Source organism: Takifugu flavidus, chromosome 2 (assembly GCF_003711565.1).
Source record: "Takifugu flavidus isolate HTHZ2018 chromosome 2, ASM371156v2, whole genome shotgun sequence".
Classification (NCBI taxonomy): domain Eukaryota; kingdom Metazoa; phylum Chordata; class Actinopteri; order Tetraodontiformes; family Tetraodontidae; genus Takifugu; species Takifugu flavidus.
Window position 1 is genome coordinate 11247178 of NC_079521.1, and position 16026 is coordinate 11263203.

Here is a 16026-nt window from a genome sequence, read left to right on the forward strand (position 1 = left end):
GAAAAAAAGGGCTTTGAACAGCTTGATGCACACATGCACACACACGCACACACACACACACACACGCACGCGTGCAGCAGGAAGTCCTGAAACTGTCTGCTGCTGGCCCATGAAATAAGCTGCTCCCACACTGTTCCACCATGTGCTTTAATTTTGGGCTCCACTGGTCAGAACTTCATTCACTGACCTGGTTTCTTTCAGCTTAACTTCAGAGGTGTGTGTCTGCTCCTTTTCTCCTTCCCAAACTCGCTCAAGTGCCTTGGAAGCAAAAGTGAGGAGTCCCGTCGTTGTACGGTGCCTAATTGTGACCTCAAACAACGAAAGCAGTTGATTTTCGGTTGCTATTGTGACGGAGTGCTGCTGCTGTGATCCAGGAATCACACGCACCTCTCTTTTGTTGGAGGGCTTGTGCTGTACAACAGAGGTAACAGGAGAAACTGAATGCATCGCTAAACCCTATTAAGAATATTTCCCTGCGCACCCTACAGTTGGTATTTATTTATTTGCCTGGACTCAGCATTAGCCACGGATGAGCTGCAGCTGGCAATGGATTGATTCTGGCTCGGCTGGATTTCCCCCATGATTGCATTGGGCTGGTGCCTCTTTCCGTTGTGCTTTGTGCTTCCTCCTGCCAAGGTTATGTCGTAGAAATACGCCTGGTGCTGCTGTTTCTTGTTTGCATACTGCTTATTGAATATGGGACACAGACAGCCACAGGGTGAAACCGAACCTGGGTTTGCGCTCGGCTAGTCAACCCATTTTACCGCTGCTGCGCGGGGCGGATGGACCCGGAGTGGAATCCATCGACTTTTAATTTAGTGAGTCATTAGAAAAATCATTTTACAAAGGAATTGTGTGACTTGGCATTAAAATATTCTGATGTAAGAGAAAATCTCATTTTAATCAGTCACTTCCAGCTGACTGCACATGTTGGTCATGGTTTTATTGTCTCGGGTTCCTTTATCTGTTCTACTAATGACTTCTTATTTCCCTGACCTTTTAAGATCACCTGATGAAAGGAGCGGCATATGGAAGTTGGTAAAGGCGGCAGTAAACTATCCCAGGTGCGACCTGAGTGAGGTGGAATTACAGACGATATCGCCAACAATGGAGCAAAGTCTTCAAAGTTCTTCAAAGACCTCCAGGCTGTTGGATCAATGACACTTAACGAGAACCTTTCAGGCCCAGCACTGAAGAGTCGGGTCGTTAAATCCGTTTTGATCCAAATGAGCTTCCACAATATCATTAACAGTTTTGGAGCAGCTCATTAAAAGGCCTTTATAGATGAGCAGAGTCAAGACTTTCATACTAATGTGGATCCATTTTACTAAATGTTTCAAGTCCGTGAGGCAATGATTTACTTACTTCACCATTGGTGTGTGTGTGTGTGTGTGTGTGTGTGTGTGTGTGTGTGTGTGTGTGTGTGTGTGTGCACACGCACGTGTAAACAGCCTAAATTAGTCGCAACATCTGCGTGTTACCTGAATTTGAGTCTTAGAATAGATTTAGTGGGGGGCTCGGATACCCAGAGTCACCTGTGTGTGCTGTGCATGAAAGTAACCTTGCTGGAACTACCCAGAGACGCTTCCTGTTGGTCCCTGAACCATCATCTGCACTTGATCGTCTGCGGACCTGCCGTGTGGAACGTCTGTCTCCAGCTTCATTCTGATCTTTCTTTCGGGCACACAGCTGCCGTTGGCTCACTGGACCAACGATATGAGCAGCATTTGCCTATAAATGACCGCTTTGTTCTGTCATCTTCAGACAACCCTTCTTCTCAGTACTGTCTTCACCGTTCTGAAGAAGACAGCAGACCTTCCTCTTCTGTCTCCCTCTAAATGGGGAAAGCAAAGACAGAAGCTGCCTTTTTCAGATCACTCAGGCTTATTATTTGCATTGAGGTGTTGTCACAACCCAGCCAAACAATCGGGCAGCTGACAGTTTATTCGCTGTGTCACTCTCCCATCATAGGCAGGTCGATGGATGAGCCCCTGCTAACACACAACCCTGCTGCAGGATGCAACACGCTGCTGGTCTGGACAAGCCAGTATAAAGAGCAAGGGGACGGTTAAAGCTGGACAGGAGGAAGTAAAAACAGGCAGGTGGAGAACCAGGCTGTCCAGAAGGTGTGACATCATCACAGCAGAAAGTAACGTGAAGAAACATCCCCATGTCGGGCGTAAACGTCTGCGGCGAGCCTTTCCCAGACTGCAACACAATGGCATTTTTTGAGGATGGGAGTATTTTCTGTCTCCGTGCGTGTGGACGGTGCAGAAGCGTCTCCCAGGCAAAATTAGAATTCCCCTCCAGTCTGTCATATTTAATCAATGAAGGCGTCCGTCTTAAGGAGGTGCAGCGCGGTTTGTCTTTGCTTCATTTTTACTGTCCCTCGGCTCTGCACTTAATATTCCTCCAGCGACGATCTAATAAAATAAAGTACCCGACGCTCACTTCTGCCTAACATGGAGGAAACCAAGAAAAGTGCAAGGCTGGAGTGAAAGTGGCTGATTTGACGTTCACATTTTCCCTGATATGTGAGATTCAACGCAGCCTCTCTCACTTAATTGATTGCGCATTTATATTGGAGCACAAGGAGCGGCTGGTTAAAAAGAAATTAGTCTTGCAGGATTGTAGTGAGCCCCCCCACCCACACACACCACCACCGACACCCCCACACACACACACTCAGCGCTCGCCGCGCTCTACCAGTCAAGAGCCCATTAGTAAAGCAGTGACAGACTCCATTCCTATGCAGAAATATACGGCCCCTCGCTGACCTTGTTGGCTTGCGCTGCAGCTCATTGTTTCACAACAGCGAAAGAGGCGCCTGGTCCAGCTCACCTGTCTGTTCCTGCAGGGTTCCACCCTGCATGTCTGTTCCTGCAGGGTTCCATCCTGCATGTCTGTTCCAGCAGGGTTCCACCCTGCATGTCTGTTCCTGCAGGGTTCCACCCTCACCTTCCCCATCTTATTTCAAAGGAACTCTCTTGGGTTTGGCCATTTTCTGTGTCTCACGTCTCTCAGGACGATGCCCTGTGACACCTGATGCAGGATGCAGCTGGTGGCATCAATATGCAACACTCTCTCTCTCTCTCTCTCTCACACACACACACACACACACACACAGACAATATAATGTGTTAACTTTATATTTATTTTCCTCCCTGGTTCATATTTGAAATTTGAATACATCCTGATTGTGGCACTGCAAAGGACAATAACAGCGAGGAGTCAGTATAATTTGTATTCACCATCTTTGTGTCGTCGCGTTTTCCTCTTTGTTTGGATGTGCATTCATTACAATGCAGTGTGACGAGCTGTGGAGATGTGGCCGCTGATCTTGTCCCTACCATGCCTCCTGAATGCAGCCACAATAAACAGGGTAGAAGGAGCGGCTGTGATATGGAATCCTCCGCTCGGTTATCAATGTCACGTTTCCCCCCCGTCTGCAACAAAAGAGCGCGCCAGAGCCCCAACCTCGGCTCCCCGTGCTCGATAACGGCGAGCGGAGTCTGTTGACCAGCCTGCCCTGAGTGGCAGCTCTGATTTATCTGCTCCAGGTCTTTTGGCTCGGACTGATGCTGAAAGACAGACACTCTGTTTACATCACCTTTGGTCAGACGTCAGCGGCGCAGATATCAACCACCCCGAATGTCTTCTCCTGTTCCTCCATCGGCACCGGCCTCTGTGGCTGCCTTCTGCTGTCGTGAACAAGTTTTACGACTGCTGTCTTGGCTTCTTGAGTTCTACTGCAGCAGGCGGCTTTTCTTTTTCTTTTTTTTAATTCCGGAAGCTTGAAGAGTCGCGCCGAACATCTGTCCCTCTCTGCAACAGCAAACTATAATCATGCAAATACGTGCACTTCTCATACGGAAATTATTTAAATTAATACAGACTCTGTCATGGGCTTTTGAATATTTAAAGGAAATTTGGGGAAAACAAGAGGCTTTGCATTTGTGCACTGCCCACATCCCCAACCAATAGCCAATATTCATTAAACTCTGCCCGAGAGCATAGAAAAAACTTCTGATTTGAATACTAAAACAACTTTGCAGCAGGGTCATCTACCTAAAATTTGAATACTAAAAGCGATGACCTGTCACGGCAAATAGACTGATCTCAACATTCAACAAACAGATTCCTGTTTACTCGGTGTGTTGACAGTTTCCCCACTCTCGGCTAATGTAAACAGGTGCATGTGTTAGTCGTTTACGATTGATGCCAGTGTGATCATTCTAGAGCAATACGAGGCTGTTTATCCCTGATGATGCTCCATTCTTCTCCTCTAGATGGATGCCAGAGGTCAGCTGCATGATCCTCAAGGGCTAGCATGCTAATGTTAGCAACTAGCTAAAACAGGCAGTTTGCTTTGGGGATTATATAATGGTTAAAGTTAAATAGCACTGCAGTTTACTCACACACCTGCGAAAATTCTGGTTGAATCTATCCACAATCATCATCCCATCACAATTAATATGCTCACATTAGCAACGTGTGCTAATAGAAGCCTTAATCTGACATCATAATCTGCTCCAGACACCTTCTGTTTCTGTTCCAGTGCACTACAGTTCATTTATTGACCACCAGCATGCCTTCCTCTTCCTGTCCTGTTACCTCCCTTACACCTGTCACCCAGGCGTCTTTTATCTGGCCATTTTAAACTAACACCAGCAACAATAACAGTGAGAGTATAAAATGTCCACCAAGCAAGCACCAAATGATCATAGTGGTGGGGGGCTCATTTTCATGAAGGCCTCCAGGAAAAGTGGCTCATATTTAAAAGTGCGTGAACCACAGCACATCAGAGGAACAAGCCATATGGCGCGGATCAAAACCTCCTCTCCTCTGAAAAGAAAACTCTGCTAATTAAACGCTTCCTGATTAATTCAGCCTCACTAATTAGATGGGAATTTATTCCACATCAATTTTTCACTATGTCAGCAGAAAACACCGCCTAGGCCAGAAGACAGCTCCTCCACACTCTGCTGCAGCACAAGCATGCAGCCAACGCAAGCGTTCAATGATGTTGCTCCATTCAACCATGTTGTTTTGCGGTGAATTTGCGGTTTTCACACAATGGGATGACGCAAAAGTTTGGCGTTGCAATATTTATGCCTCCCTCATGCACAGCTCAGTCCCTGACTCAAAGTGGGATGAGTTGGAACACATAATGGAGAGCAAGAGGTGTTTGTTAGCATCTGTTGGACAACAGATGTGGAGGAAACACTGAATTAAAGTCAAAGGATTTGATATTAAAAATGGAATCTCTTTATGTATGATTTGTTTTTACTGTTTGTGGCAGGGAAATCTGATAAGTGCCACCCATATTACCATATGTAACTTGATTTTACATCACTGCCTCAACCCACTATCCATTATATATGCCCAAGGATGTTGTTGAAACCAAATAATCGCTAATCCAATATAGGACTCCAGATGAGAGGCGAATGGAAAGATGTCTTAAAACCACACTAATGTAGTGATAAAAAAACAGAGTTTGTTTCAAGTGCAGTGCTGAGCCTTCTCTGTGGGTTTGAAAAGAGGTGAATTACAAGAAATTGGGACGGAAAAACCACTTAAAATAAACAGAAGAGCGAGGATTTTTGTTATATCTCTACCTGTTTTCAGTGAGGCAGGATTGTTTTTGGATCGTCCCATTATTGTATTTCTGAACCGCCGACACAAACGTCAGCCTCAGCTGGCAACCTGGTGCAACAGTGAAACACAAATGTGAGCTAGGCAGCAGGTGAGGAGCAGCCTTTAGAATTTCTGATGTGTTTGTTCAGTTGCATACACTCTCCCCCACCAGAAAGACAGTAATAACAACTGCCTGCTCAACAATCAAGGAAAACATGAGTCAGGCTTCCAGGAGGTAAAAACCAGCCTGGTCACATGCCAGCATGACCAGGCTGTGACAAACACTCATCTCTCTGACTGATGGGTGTGCAGCTGGACAAAATTACCTGTTGGTGTGTGTGAGACAGACGCGACGACCTGGGACCCCTGTGGACCCTCATGTGTGTCCAACGACCTCCTTTCTTCATCGATGATGGATGCATAGCTGGAGAGGAGGACAGACAGACAGACAGACAGACAGACGGACAGACAGACGACGGACAGACAGACAGACAGACAGACAGACAGACAGACAGACAGACAGACGGACAGACGGACGGACAGACGGACAGACAGACAGACGGACAGACAACGGACAGACGACAGACAGACAGACATACGGACAGACAGACCGACGGACAGACAGACTGACAGACAGACAGACACAACGGACAGACAGACGGACAGACATACGACAGACAGACAGACAGACAGACAGACATGGTATAGGATGCTGACTCCCTCTCTACTTCTAAGATTAGACCCTCCTCTTTGAAAAAGCTTATTGTCAGTAATTCTGTAGATCCAGTTATTATTCTAGACAGACTAATTATTATATTTAGAGGGTTGTCGAATTATTAGGTTAACATCTTGGTTATGGTGCTGTAGGCCGAGGCTGTCACCCTGCTGGGTCATGGCTTCGCCTACTCTCCTCTCCTCTCCTCTCCTCTCCTCTCCTCTCCTCTCCTCTCCCTCTCCTCTCTCCTCCTCTCCTCTCCTCTCGTCTCCTCTCTCTCTCCTCTCCTCTCCTCTCCTCTCCTCCTCCCTCCTCCCTCTCCTCTCCTCTCCTCTCCTCCCCTACCCTACCCTACCCTCCCTTCTCCTCTCCTCCTCCTCTCCTCTCCTCTCTCTCTCCTCCCCTCACCCCTCTCTCCTCCTCTCCTCTCCTCCTCTCTCCTCTCCTCCTCCTCTCTCCTCTCCTCTCCTCTCCCTCTCTCCTCTCCTCCTCTCCTCTCTCTCCTCTCCTCTCCTCTCCTCTCCTCTCCTCTCCTCTCCTCTCCTCCTCTCGCTCTCCTCTCCTCCTCCTCCTCTCCTCTCCTCTCCTCTCCTCTCCGCCTCCTCTCTCTCCTCTCTCACTCCTCTCCTTCCTCCTCTCCTCTTCCTCTCCTCCCCTCCCCTTCTCTTCCTCTCCTCTCCTCCCATCCTCTCTCCTCCTCTTCTCTCCTCTCCTCTCCTCTCCTCTCCTCTCCTCTTCTCTTCCTCTTCTCCTCTCCTCTCTTCTCCTCTCTCTCCTCTCCTCTCCTCTCCTCCCCTCCTCACTCTCCTCTACTCCTCTCCTTCTCCTCTCCTCTCCTCCTCCCCTCCCTCCCTTCGCTCTCTCCTCTCCTCTCCTCCTCCTCTCCTCCTCTCACCCTCTCCTCTCCTCTCGTCTCCTCTCCTCTCCTCTCCTCTCCTCTCGTCTCCCCTCTCTTCTCCTCTCCTCTCCTCTCCTCTCCTCTCTCCTCTCTCCTTCTTCTCTTTCCTCCTCCCTACCCCCAATCCCCTTCTCCTCTCCTCCTCCTCTCCTCTCCTCTTCCTCCTCTCCTCTCCTCCTCTCCTCTCCTCTCCTCTCCTCTCCTCTCCTCGCCTCCCCTCTCCCTCCCCCTCTCCTCTCCTCCTCCTCTCCTCTCCTCTCCTCCTCTCCTCTCCTCTCCTCCTCTCTCCTCTCCTCTCCTCTCCTCCCCTCCCTCCCCCTCCCTCCCTTCTTCCTCTCCTCCTCCTCTCCTCTCCTCTCCTCCCCTCCCCTCGCTCCTCCTCTCCTCTCCTCTCTTGTCCTCCTCTCCTCCCCTACCCTCCCTTCTCCTCTCCTCCTCCTCCTCCTCTCCTCTCCTCTCCTCTCCTCTCCTCTCCTCTCCTCTCCTCTCCTCTCCTCTCCTCTCCTCCCTCTCCTCTCCTCTCCTCTCTTCTCCTCTCCTCTTTCCTCTCTCTCCTCTCCTCTCCTCTCCTCTCTCCTCTCCTCTCCTCCCTCCTCTCTTCCCTTTCCTCCCTCTCTACATAAATAGATAGATACATCAGTGGTTTGACCCAAAGGGCTGTTCTGTTCCTTTATGGACGGACAGACAGAAACTATTATTGCTACTGAGCTCTGTGATGAGTCATCAGACCCATCAGTCTCCTCTGACAGGAAGTTGGAAGACATTGGTGAGCTGAGTGAAGTCAGCCTGACAGTGACATATAGAACATCTACATTTATGCTACTGTACATCCCGCAGCTGTATTTCCTGCTGCTGAGCCAAAAGGACGATGTCAGCTTGTTCTGAATTGTTAAAGGCCTTCTTAATAGCTCTGTGCTGCTGTTTAATTCGGAGCGGAGAGCTCATTCATGTTTTATAGTGGCGTTCTTCAGGGGAATGTCCTCCATTCTCAGCCTAAAGTCTCTAAAAGGGTGCAATGTTTTATGTGTCACAATGGCCGTCGTGGTGCCCCCTCTGTTAAATACCTCCCACTTCCCCTGTCACCACATGGAGCCCAATGAAATACAGAAACCATCAATGCCTTCCTGCCACCGTCAGCACCGCCAGCACCGCCAGCACTTACAGGAGGCCAAGCGTGCACCGAAGAAGCGCCTATAAGCTGTGAAACACAAGTCAAACGCACTTTGCAGCAAAAAAGTTTGAAGCACAGAAAGTTGGAAAGCTTCTCGGGTTGCACTGATATTAATAGTCATTATATTCACTTCTCAAAGTTTGCAAATGGTTTTTCACCTCAAATATGCCAAGTTTTAACCTCCCATCACACACACACACATACACACACACACACACACACACACTCATCACTGCATGCTTGACTGCTATATATACACAATAAACTGTGTTGCATCCCTGGAAAGGTCAGGATATCATGGGGTGATCATTTAGGGCAGAGCTGGGGTCTGTCTGAGGTTTCTGCCTTTTATATAATTATACCAGCGGTTTCTTTTTCAGCTGAAAATTGCTGCCTATTTGCGTATTCCAATGAGATGCTTGTGACATGAGAAGCAGCATCTCTTCACTTCCTTTCCCTTCTAATAAAGTGCAGAAATCTCCCCAGCAGACAGGGGTCACGGAGTCAGATATGCTTGTGAATAGCAAATTCTGACCCCAGCATGGAGTTTTCTCTCCCTCCAAATTGAATACACCGGAGCACAGTGAGGATTTGGACACCCGCTGATGGATTCACAGCCAGTCTGGGTGGAATGTGCCTCCGAGTTCCTGGGGAAAATGTGGAATTTTTCGGAGAGCATATTGAAGTGCACCAAGGACTGAGCGGCTAAAGTGACTAATGGCCCACTGCTGCAGAAAATGTGACACCAAACAACAGTCACAACAGCAATATGACAGCAAGAAGACAGCGGGTTTGACAGGGGAAGGAGCAGAAACGTACATAATACATGAACCACCGAGCCTGCATTGAAAGTGTGAAATTAACAGTTATCATATTTACAGATATGCACATATTGAGGGGGAGAAATGAAGGTTTATTTTGCACCGCTTCGTGACAGTAGAGCCGAGAGAACATTCTACCAGCAGATACTACGGCTCCAGGATGACATTTCACTCGCTGAAAGGTTGTCGTTTTTGATTTTCCTTGATGCATCAAGCTGCCGTCAATACATGTGAAGACATCTTTAGTCTCCTGAGACACACAGACACACACGCTCCATTTATGCACCCTCGTGAAAATGTGACCCTGAAATTCCCCGTTGATGTTTGAATTAATGTCATCAAGCCCTGTCATAACCAAAAAGGTTCACAGCAAATGGAATCAAATGTTTTTTTAGATAGACGTGCCTTTTCACCCGACTCTAGTCTTTGACAGGCAGGCTGTTCTTCAGACTGCCAGGCACATTAAACCACCTCATTATTTTAGTGACTGCATATACATTTCATAAACCATTAAGGTACATATTGGTGATGGCTGGTACTTTTAAACTTTCTTCTGGAAGACGATGTATCGAAAAAATTGCCATCGTTATGAAATTAAACTTCATTCTACTGTGCTTAGAGCTGCATTCATTTTAAATGTGATTATTTTCTGCCATCTAGTGTTCTATCAATGTACTACAGCAAGGGTCATCACATGACAGTCCCTGCAAAAACCAAAACTGTTTTTTGTTTTGTTTTTCCCAGTAAATCAATTTTACTTTCTTCGTGTTCACTGACATGAAATTGTACTAAACACTTGATGGGCACCGGTGTCCCGCAGGGAACAGTTCTGGCTCCTTTCCTGTTCACCCTCTACACCGCGGACTTCTCATACAGCACATCTTCATGTCACCTCCAGAAGTTCTCTGATGACTCTGCTGCTGTCGGCCTCATCACTGATGGGGACGATACGGAGTACAGGGAACTTATTCAGGGCTTTGTGGACTGGAGCCTGCGGAACAACCTCCAGATCAACGCTGGCAAAACCAAGGAGCTGGTGGTGGATTTCCGCAGGCGTAACAACCCCCCGCCTGCACCAGTGAACATCCTGGGAACGGATGTTGACGTGGTGGAGTCCTACAAGTACCTGGGTGTTCACCTAAACAATAACCTGGACTTGACACACAACACAAATGCCCTGGTCAAGAAGGGCAACAGCAGACTGTTCCTGCTCAGGAGGCTGAGGTCTTTTGGAGTGCAGGGACCCCTCCTGAGGACTTTCTATGACTCTGTGGTGGGATCAGCCATCTTCTACGGGATAGTCTGCTGGTCCAGTAGCATCACGGACAGGGACAGGAAGAGGATGGACAGACTGGTAAGGAGGGCCAGCTCTGTCCTGGGATGTCCCCTGGACTCAGTGGAGGTGGTGGGAAATGGGAGGATGATGGCTAAGCTGTCATCCATGTTGAACAACACGTCCCACCCCCTACAGGACACCCTGGCAGCACTGGGCAGCTCCTTCAGTGAGCGGCTGCTCCACCCTCGCTGTGTGAAGGAGAGGTATCGCAGATCTTTCCTGCCGGCTGCTGTCAGACTGCACAATAAACAGAACACCCGCTAACACAATCTGAATATTATATATTCTGATATGTATATTGTATTCACCCTCTGTACTATGTACAGGTACACAGAGGCCGAGTATCCATTTATCTGGATTATTGTAAATATACATCCTCTTTGTATATTCCATTTGATTTCTATTTGATTTTATCTTATTTTTCTCTGAGTGCTCTTGTTGCTGTTGTTGCACTGTAAATTTCCCCGTGTGGGACAATAAAGGATCTGAATCTGAATCTGAATCTGAATGGTTTTTCACATTGGGTCAATGGCCTTTGAGCTGTATTCATATTGGGCCCTTTTCGTTTAAATAGAATGACCGATATCGAAATATCAAAGAAAATGCCACATATTTGCAGTTCAGCTTTAAAGCGGGAACCTTGAGAGTTAAATATCGTGTGAGTAAATATTTGACCATTGTCTTTTATCGGTTGACGTAAGATTTCTTAAGGGCTGCCACGCCCAGTTAGACTTTAATGCGTGCTGCTCTACCTGGTTTCCCATCAACTTTATACACATGTAAATGTGTGTGTTTTGGGTTGCATTTTACTAGAAGCTATGCGACGTGGTTTTATTTTAATCATATTTAGGGTTTAAAACGTCGTTCCTGAGCTTGTTCCTGAGCGAAGTGCGGCAGCTCGAAACATGCAAAACCTGTTCGTTCCGGTTCTGTGCTGGGAGGAGTGAGATACTTGGGAGGAGTGAGATACTAGGAAGGGAACACAGGTCTCCTCTGACTAAATCCGGGAGTTATCAATCCCACAGAGAGCAACATTGAGGTAAGGAACGCGTTCCAACCCAATATCAATCACAATGTCACAATCCACGGCACCAAAATTCTCTCAGAAGGGAAGTGAAGCCAATTTCGGCTACAGCTGCCTAGAAAAGTTGTTTTGACTTTTTTTTTTCATCCTACGCGCAACTATAACTTTTTGTGGCACACAAACGCGCACAGACGAGGAAACTGCAACAGTTCCCACTGTGAGTTACAGAGAAGCATGTTGCGCGTTCGACATAATTATGGATTAGTGCTGTGAGCTCGGCGCGTCCTCAAAGATCCCCTGTCGAGATGAATGTTACAGAGGCGAAGGCTTGCAAAAATGTAATTTAGGTTTGGATATTTTTGATATACCAATTCGAATTTAATGAGGCAGAAGTGACGTAAACGTTACGCAGGCGTCGTAGCTGACTCACCAAGTGCGTCCTTGACGCGCACGTCAACACGCAGTACTCCGTGTTTACACCGTCTCATGGTGAGACGAGCAGGGTTCGGTTTCACCGATACCACCTGCGATTATGTGCGCTGACAAGACTATAACATATAACTATAAATTGTAAAAAGAAACAACAAAACGTTTTGCACTGACTTTCCCACCTGGGTCTTGTGTTATTCGCAATGATTTATGTCATGGATTCATTTGTATAGAATTTCATTTTGTTCACTGGGAATCGTGATGTTTGTACCTTGTACACACATTGTGTTGTGTTTTTTTTGGATGTTTTATTTTCTAAAATCTAAATTTTGCCTCATGTGTTCAGTGTCGCTAAAATTCCGACATTTTACTGTAAATACTGGTTTCTTATTTGTCTCCTGCCTCGGTGCACCTGTTGACTTGTTTATATGTGTGAATTTTTTAGAGGGTAAGTGATACACTTTTTACATTTACCAACTCTGTATTTTTGTTGAGGGGTAAATATGTAAACTTGATCAAAGATTGAAACCTTTGGTGTGGAACACTGCAGCATTGCTTCTTTCACCATTATTGCTTTCCAATCCTATTGCTTTCAATAGGATTGTTTTTGTTCCTTTTAATGAAACCCAGAGTGCAATCCAATAAAGACAATGATTTTACTCTGAAATCGTGAGGAAGTGTATTATTCTGAAAGAATAACACCGGAAGGCGGAAGTGAAATTCACGGAAATGTCGGCAGGGGCTCTGTGTGTATTGTAGTTCTTATCGCGCAGACAGTTTCTAACCACATGTGGGTTTATGTAAATTATTCAGATTCATTATTTTTTATAAAAAGTTTCCTCTTTGTGTCAACATGATCAGGATCCAGCTGAAGAGGTCCAGCATACTAAAGATGGCTCTCGCAGGCTCGGAAACAACGACCCCGGACGGACAGACCTTTATATTCCGGTCAGTCAGGATCGCTGCTGTGGTCGCACTCTACTGGTTTGTCTCCATTACCATGGTGTTCCTTAATAATTACCTGTTGGACAACCGGGAGTTGGACGCGCCGCTGTTCGTCACTTTCTACCAATGCGCGGTGACGGCCGGACTCTGCAGGGTCATGCAGCTGCTGTCCGGCTTTTGCCCGGGGATCATCGACTTCCCCTCGGTCAGTTTCGACCTGAAGACGTCCCGGGAGGTCCTGCCGCTGTCCGTGGTGTTCATCTGCATGATCACCTTCAACAACCTCTGTCTGAAGCATGTCGGAGTGGCTTTCTACACCGTGGGGCGTTCACTGACCACGGTTTTTAACGTGGTGTTTTCCTTCATCATCCTGAAGCAAACCACCTCTCTGCAAGCACTGATGTGCTGTGGGATCATCATAGGTGAGTGAATCTTGATGTACTTTAACAATTGCGACCATCATTAGTGTAAAACAAGCATCGAGCTATTGAAGGACTTCCACAAAAATAATCCGTTAAAGGGGTCATTTGACATGAAAATGACCAAGCCTCACATAATGTTAATACTAGGATGGAATCACCAATGTAAATATATAAAAAGATAGGTACTACTTCCTTATCTCGTGGCACGTATGTGTCCATTAAATACTAAATGTAACTTTGTGGTGTGACTTCAGCTTATGCTTCATTTTAGAAAATAAAAAGGAGCTTTTGTTAACAACAGCCTTTGTTTATTCAGGCTTTCTACTTCAGTTTCTGTGTGCGGTTCAATAGGATGAAAAATTGATATGTGACTTGTAAAGGACAAAGTAAATCGGTCAGGTGTCCCATCATTCACTGACATAAAATAGGTTGGTCCAAATCTTTTGTCCAAGAACAAAAGATGGGATTTGTTCAGAGATCTGCTCAACAGGGGACAAAAACCTGATGCATGTGCTTCACTGCAGCTTGACATTATCCCAGGACGGTGATGGATTTTTATAAGTGTTTCACGTGTTTGTCCCACGCAGAATAACTGTCCCAATGTGTGTGTGTCCAGTAAAAGTTACTGCCTCTCGTTTGTGAGAGTGGATAACTTCACCCGTTGATCCTAAACCTGTTATCAACTTTATTGCATGGAGGAAAATGAAGTAAACCACATTAAATGTATCTGATATATTTCAGTGTGTTCTAGAAAGTTGGACATGTTGTCTCACAGAGTTTGGTTTCAGTCATGTGATCTACACGTCTAACATATTAACCTACAACTCACCTAAACTGTAGGACCTAAAGTTAAAAAAAGGCAGCTTTGATGTGTTTTGACAGCTTTTGTAGAAGTTTCAGATGGTTCAGCTGTGCAGAAACTGGAGGGGATTTCAAAATAAAGGCGTAGCTGAGACGTATGCATTAAAGATTACTGATTCCACTGGTTTCCATGGTTTGATTAAATTGTTCATCAGGATATTATCAGAAAATTATCAGAAATGTTCTGTGTTGACAGGTGGATTCTGGCTGGGCGTGGATCAGGAAGGTCTCACTGGGTCCCTCTCCTGGTCTGGGGTCTTCTTTGGGGTTCTGGCCAGCGCTTTCGTCTCTCTTAATGCCATCTTCACGAAGAAGGTGATGCCAGCAGTGGACGGCAACATCTGGAGACTGTCTTACTACAACAACATCAACGCCTCTATCTTGTTCCTGCCGCTCCTCTTAATTTTCGGGGATCTGGGTCGCCTCGTTCACTTCAGCCTCCTCTCCGACCTCTGGTTCTGGACCATGATGACCCTCGGAGGCTTGTTCGGTTTCGCCATCGGTTATGTCACAGGCCTCCAAATCAAGTATACCAGCCCGCTCACGCACAACGTGTCGGGGACGGCTAAGGCCTGCGTGCAAACCGTCATCGCCGTGGTGTTGAACAGCTCCAGCAAAACCCTGCTGTGGTGGACCAGCAACATGCTGATTCTCAGTGGCTCTTCGGCCTACACGTGGGTCAGAGGTCAAGAAATGAAGAAAACGCCCCCAAAACAGCCCCAGGACTCTGCCACAGAGAAACTGCTGGACGAAGAAAAGAAAAGCAACACGGCAGTTTAAGCAGGGAGAAAGTGTGAAACAAAGTTACACACAAGGAGGAAAAATATTATATTTGAATCAATGGCTTTAGTTGGTTTGTGGTTTTTCTTTTTTATGTAGAGTGATTTGTTTGACTTGAAAGAAATCCAATGTTTATTTAAAGCTAATAATGTTTGTTGGGATTTGATTTCAAAATGAAAGTGAAGTATTTGTGGGACGGGTTAATGAAGTGAGGGCAAATTCTTTTATTTACTCATATTGAGGCGTTAAGTTGAAATGGAAATTTGCAGTTTCACACTGCTTTATTCCTGTACTTCTGTCACACACGTGGACTACGATGATGTGACGGGCGAAAGGCACATTTGTGTCATACTTATAACACGTTTTTTTACGTTATTTTGCGCAAACGATGAGGATTCAGAGCACTGTTGAACTGGCAACCAAACCTAAAATGGGGGGGGGCGATATAGTGTCACGAGTGGAAAATCTTTGTGAAATCTTGTAAGCGGCTGTTTCAGTTGACCTGAAACAATATAAATCTGTTAAACAGTACCAAAAAAAAGAAATTTCTAATAAACCAGCACAATGTGTTTTCACTGCTTTTTCTGGGTGTTAATGTTTTGGTATTGAGTGTCCATAATCACACATTTTTTAAACACAATCGGGTAGATTTGTAAAAAAAAAAAAAAAAATCTCACACCACACAACAAAATGGTTAGCAGGAGTTCGAGACTGATTTGCACATGAATATTTTTTCTGTGCGCCACATCATTCGTTCCACATAACCTCATAAATGTTGCCTTTTTCTGGTGTTTTCTCTGCAGACCAAGCCTGTCTGCCTGTCATATCGAGGTCACTGAGGTCAGGATCCTGATCGGCTGCATAAAGGCAACTGAGAGAACTCGCTCTACCCTAAACAAAAACATGCAAATCATTTCGCCCCTGGATCTGACCTTGTGGCAACAATGATTTCTTTAATATATAAATGCTGTAATATGAAACACAGGT

At 46.1% G+C, this 16026-nt stretch overlaps 1 protein-coding gene across 3 annotated transcripts; it reads left to right on the plus strand.

The window, feature by feature from the left end:
* The first annotated feature begins 11318 nt into the window (after window positions 1–11318).
* On the plus strand, window positions 11319–15619 carry slc35c1 (solute carrier family 35 member C1). 3 transcript variants are annotated; one of them, XM_057025145.1, is made up of 3 exons: window positions 11319–11617; window positions 12893–13398; window positions 14456–15619. In XM_057025145.1, the coding sequence occupies exons 2-3, from the start codon at window positions 12924–12926 to the stop codon at window positions 15037–15039; spliced, it is 1059 nt and encodes a 352-aa protein (XP_056881125.1). In that variant the 5' UTR covers window positions 11319–11617; window positions 12893–12923; the 3' UTR covers window positions 15040–15619. The 3 variants fall into 3 exon arrangements, with proteins under 3 accessions (XP_056881125.1, XP_056881123.1, XP_056881124.1); XM_057025144.1 differs by lacking the exon at window positions 11319–11617 and adding an exon at window positions 12805–12821; XM_057025143.1 differs by lacking the exon at window positions 11319–11617 and having other exon boundaries at window positions 12752–13398.
* Window positions 15620–16026: the final 407 nt, after the last annotated feature.

What these genes read in the sequence shown, in the direction of transcription:
- slc35c1 (XM_057025143.1), top strand. Translation starts at nt 12,885, where the DNA reads ATGATCAGGATCCAGCTGAAGAGGTCCAGCATACTAAAGATGGCTCTC. An exon ending in GTGCTGTGGGATCATCATAG is followed by an intron (nt 13,399 to 14,455) that starts GTGAGTGAATCT and finishes CTGTGTTGACAG; the next exon opens with GTGGATTCTGGCTGGGCGTG.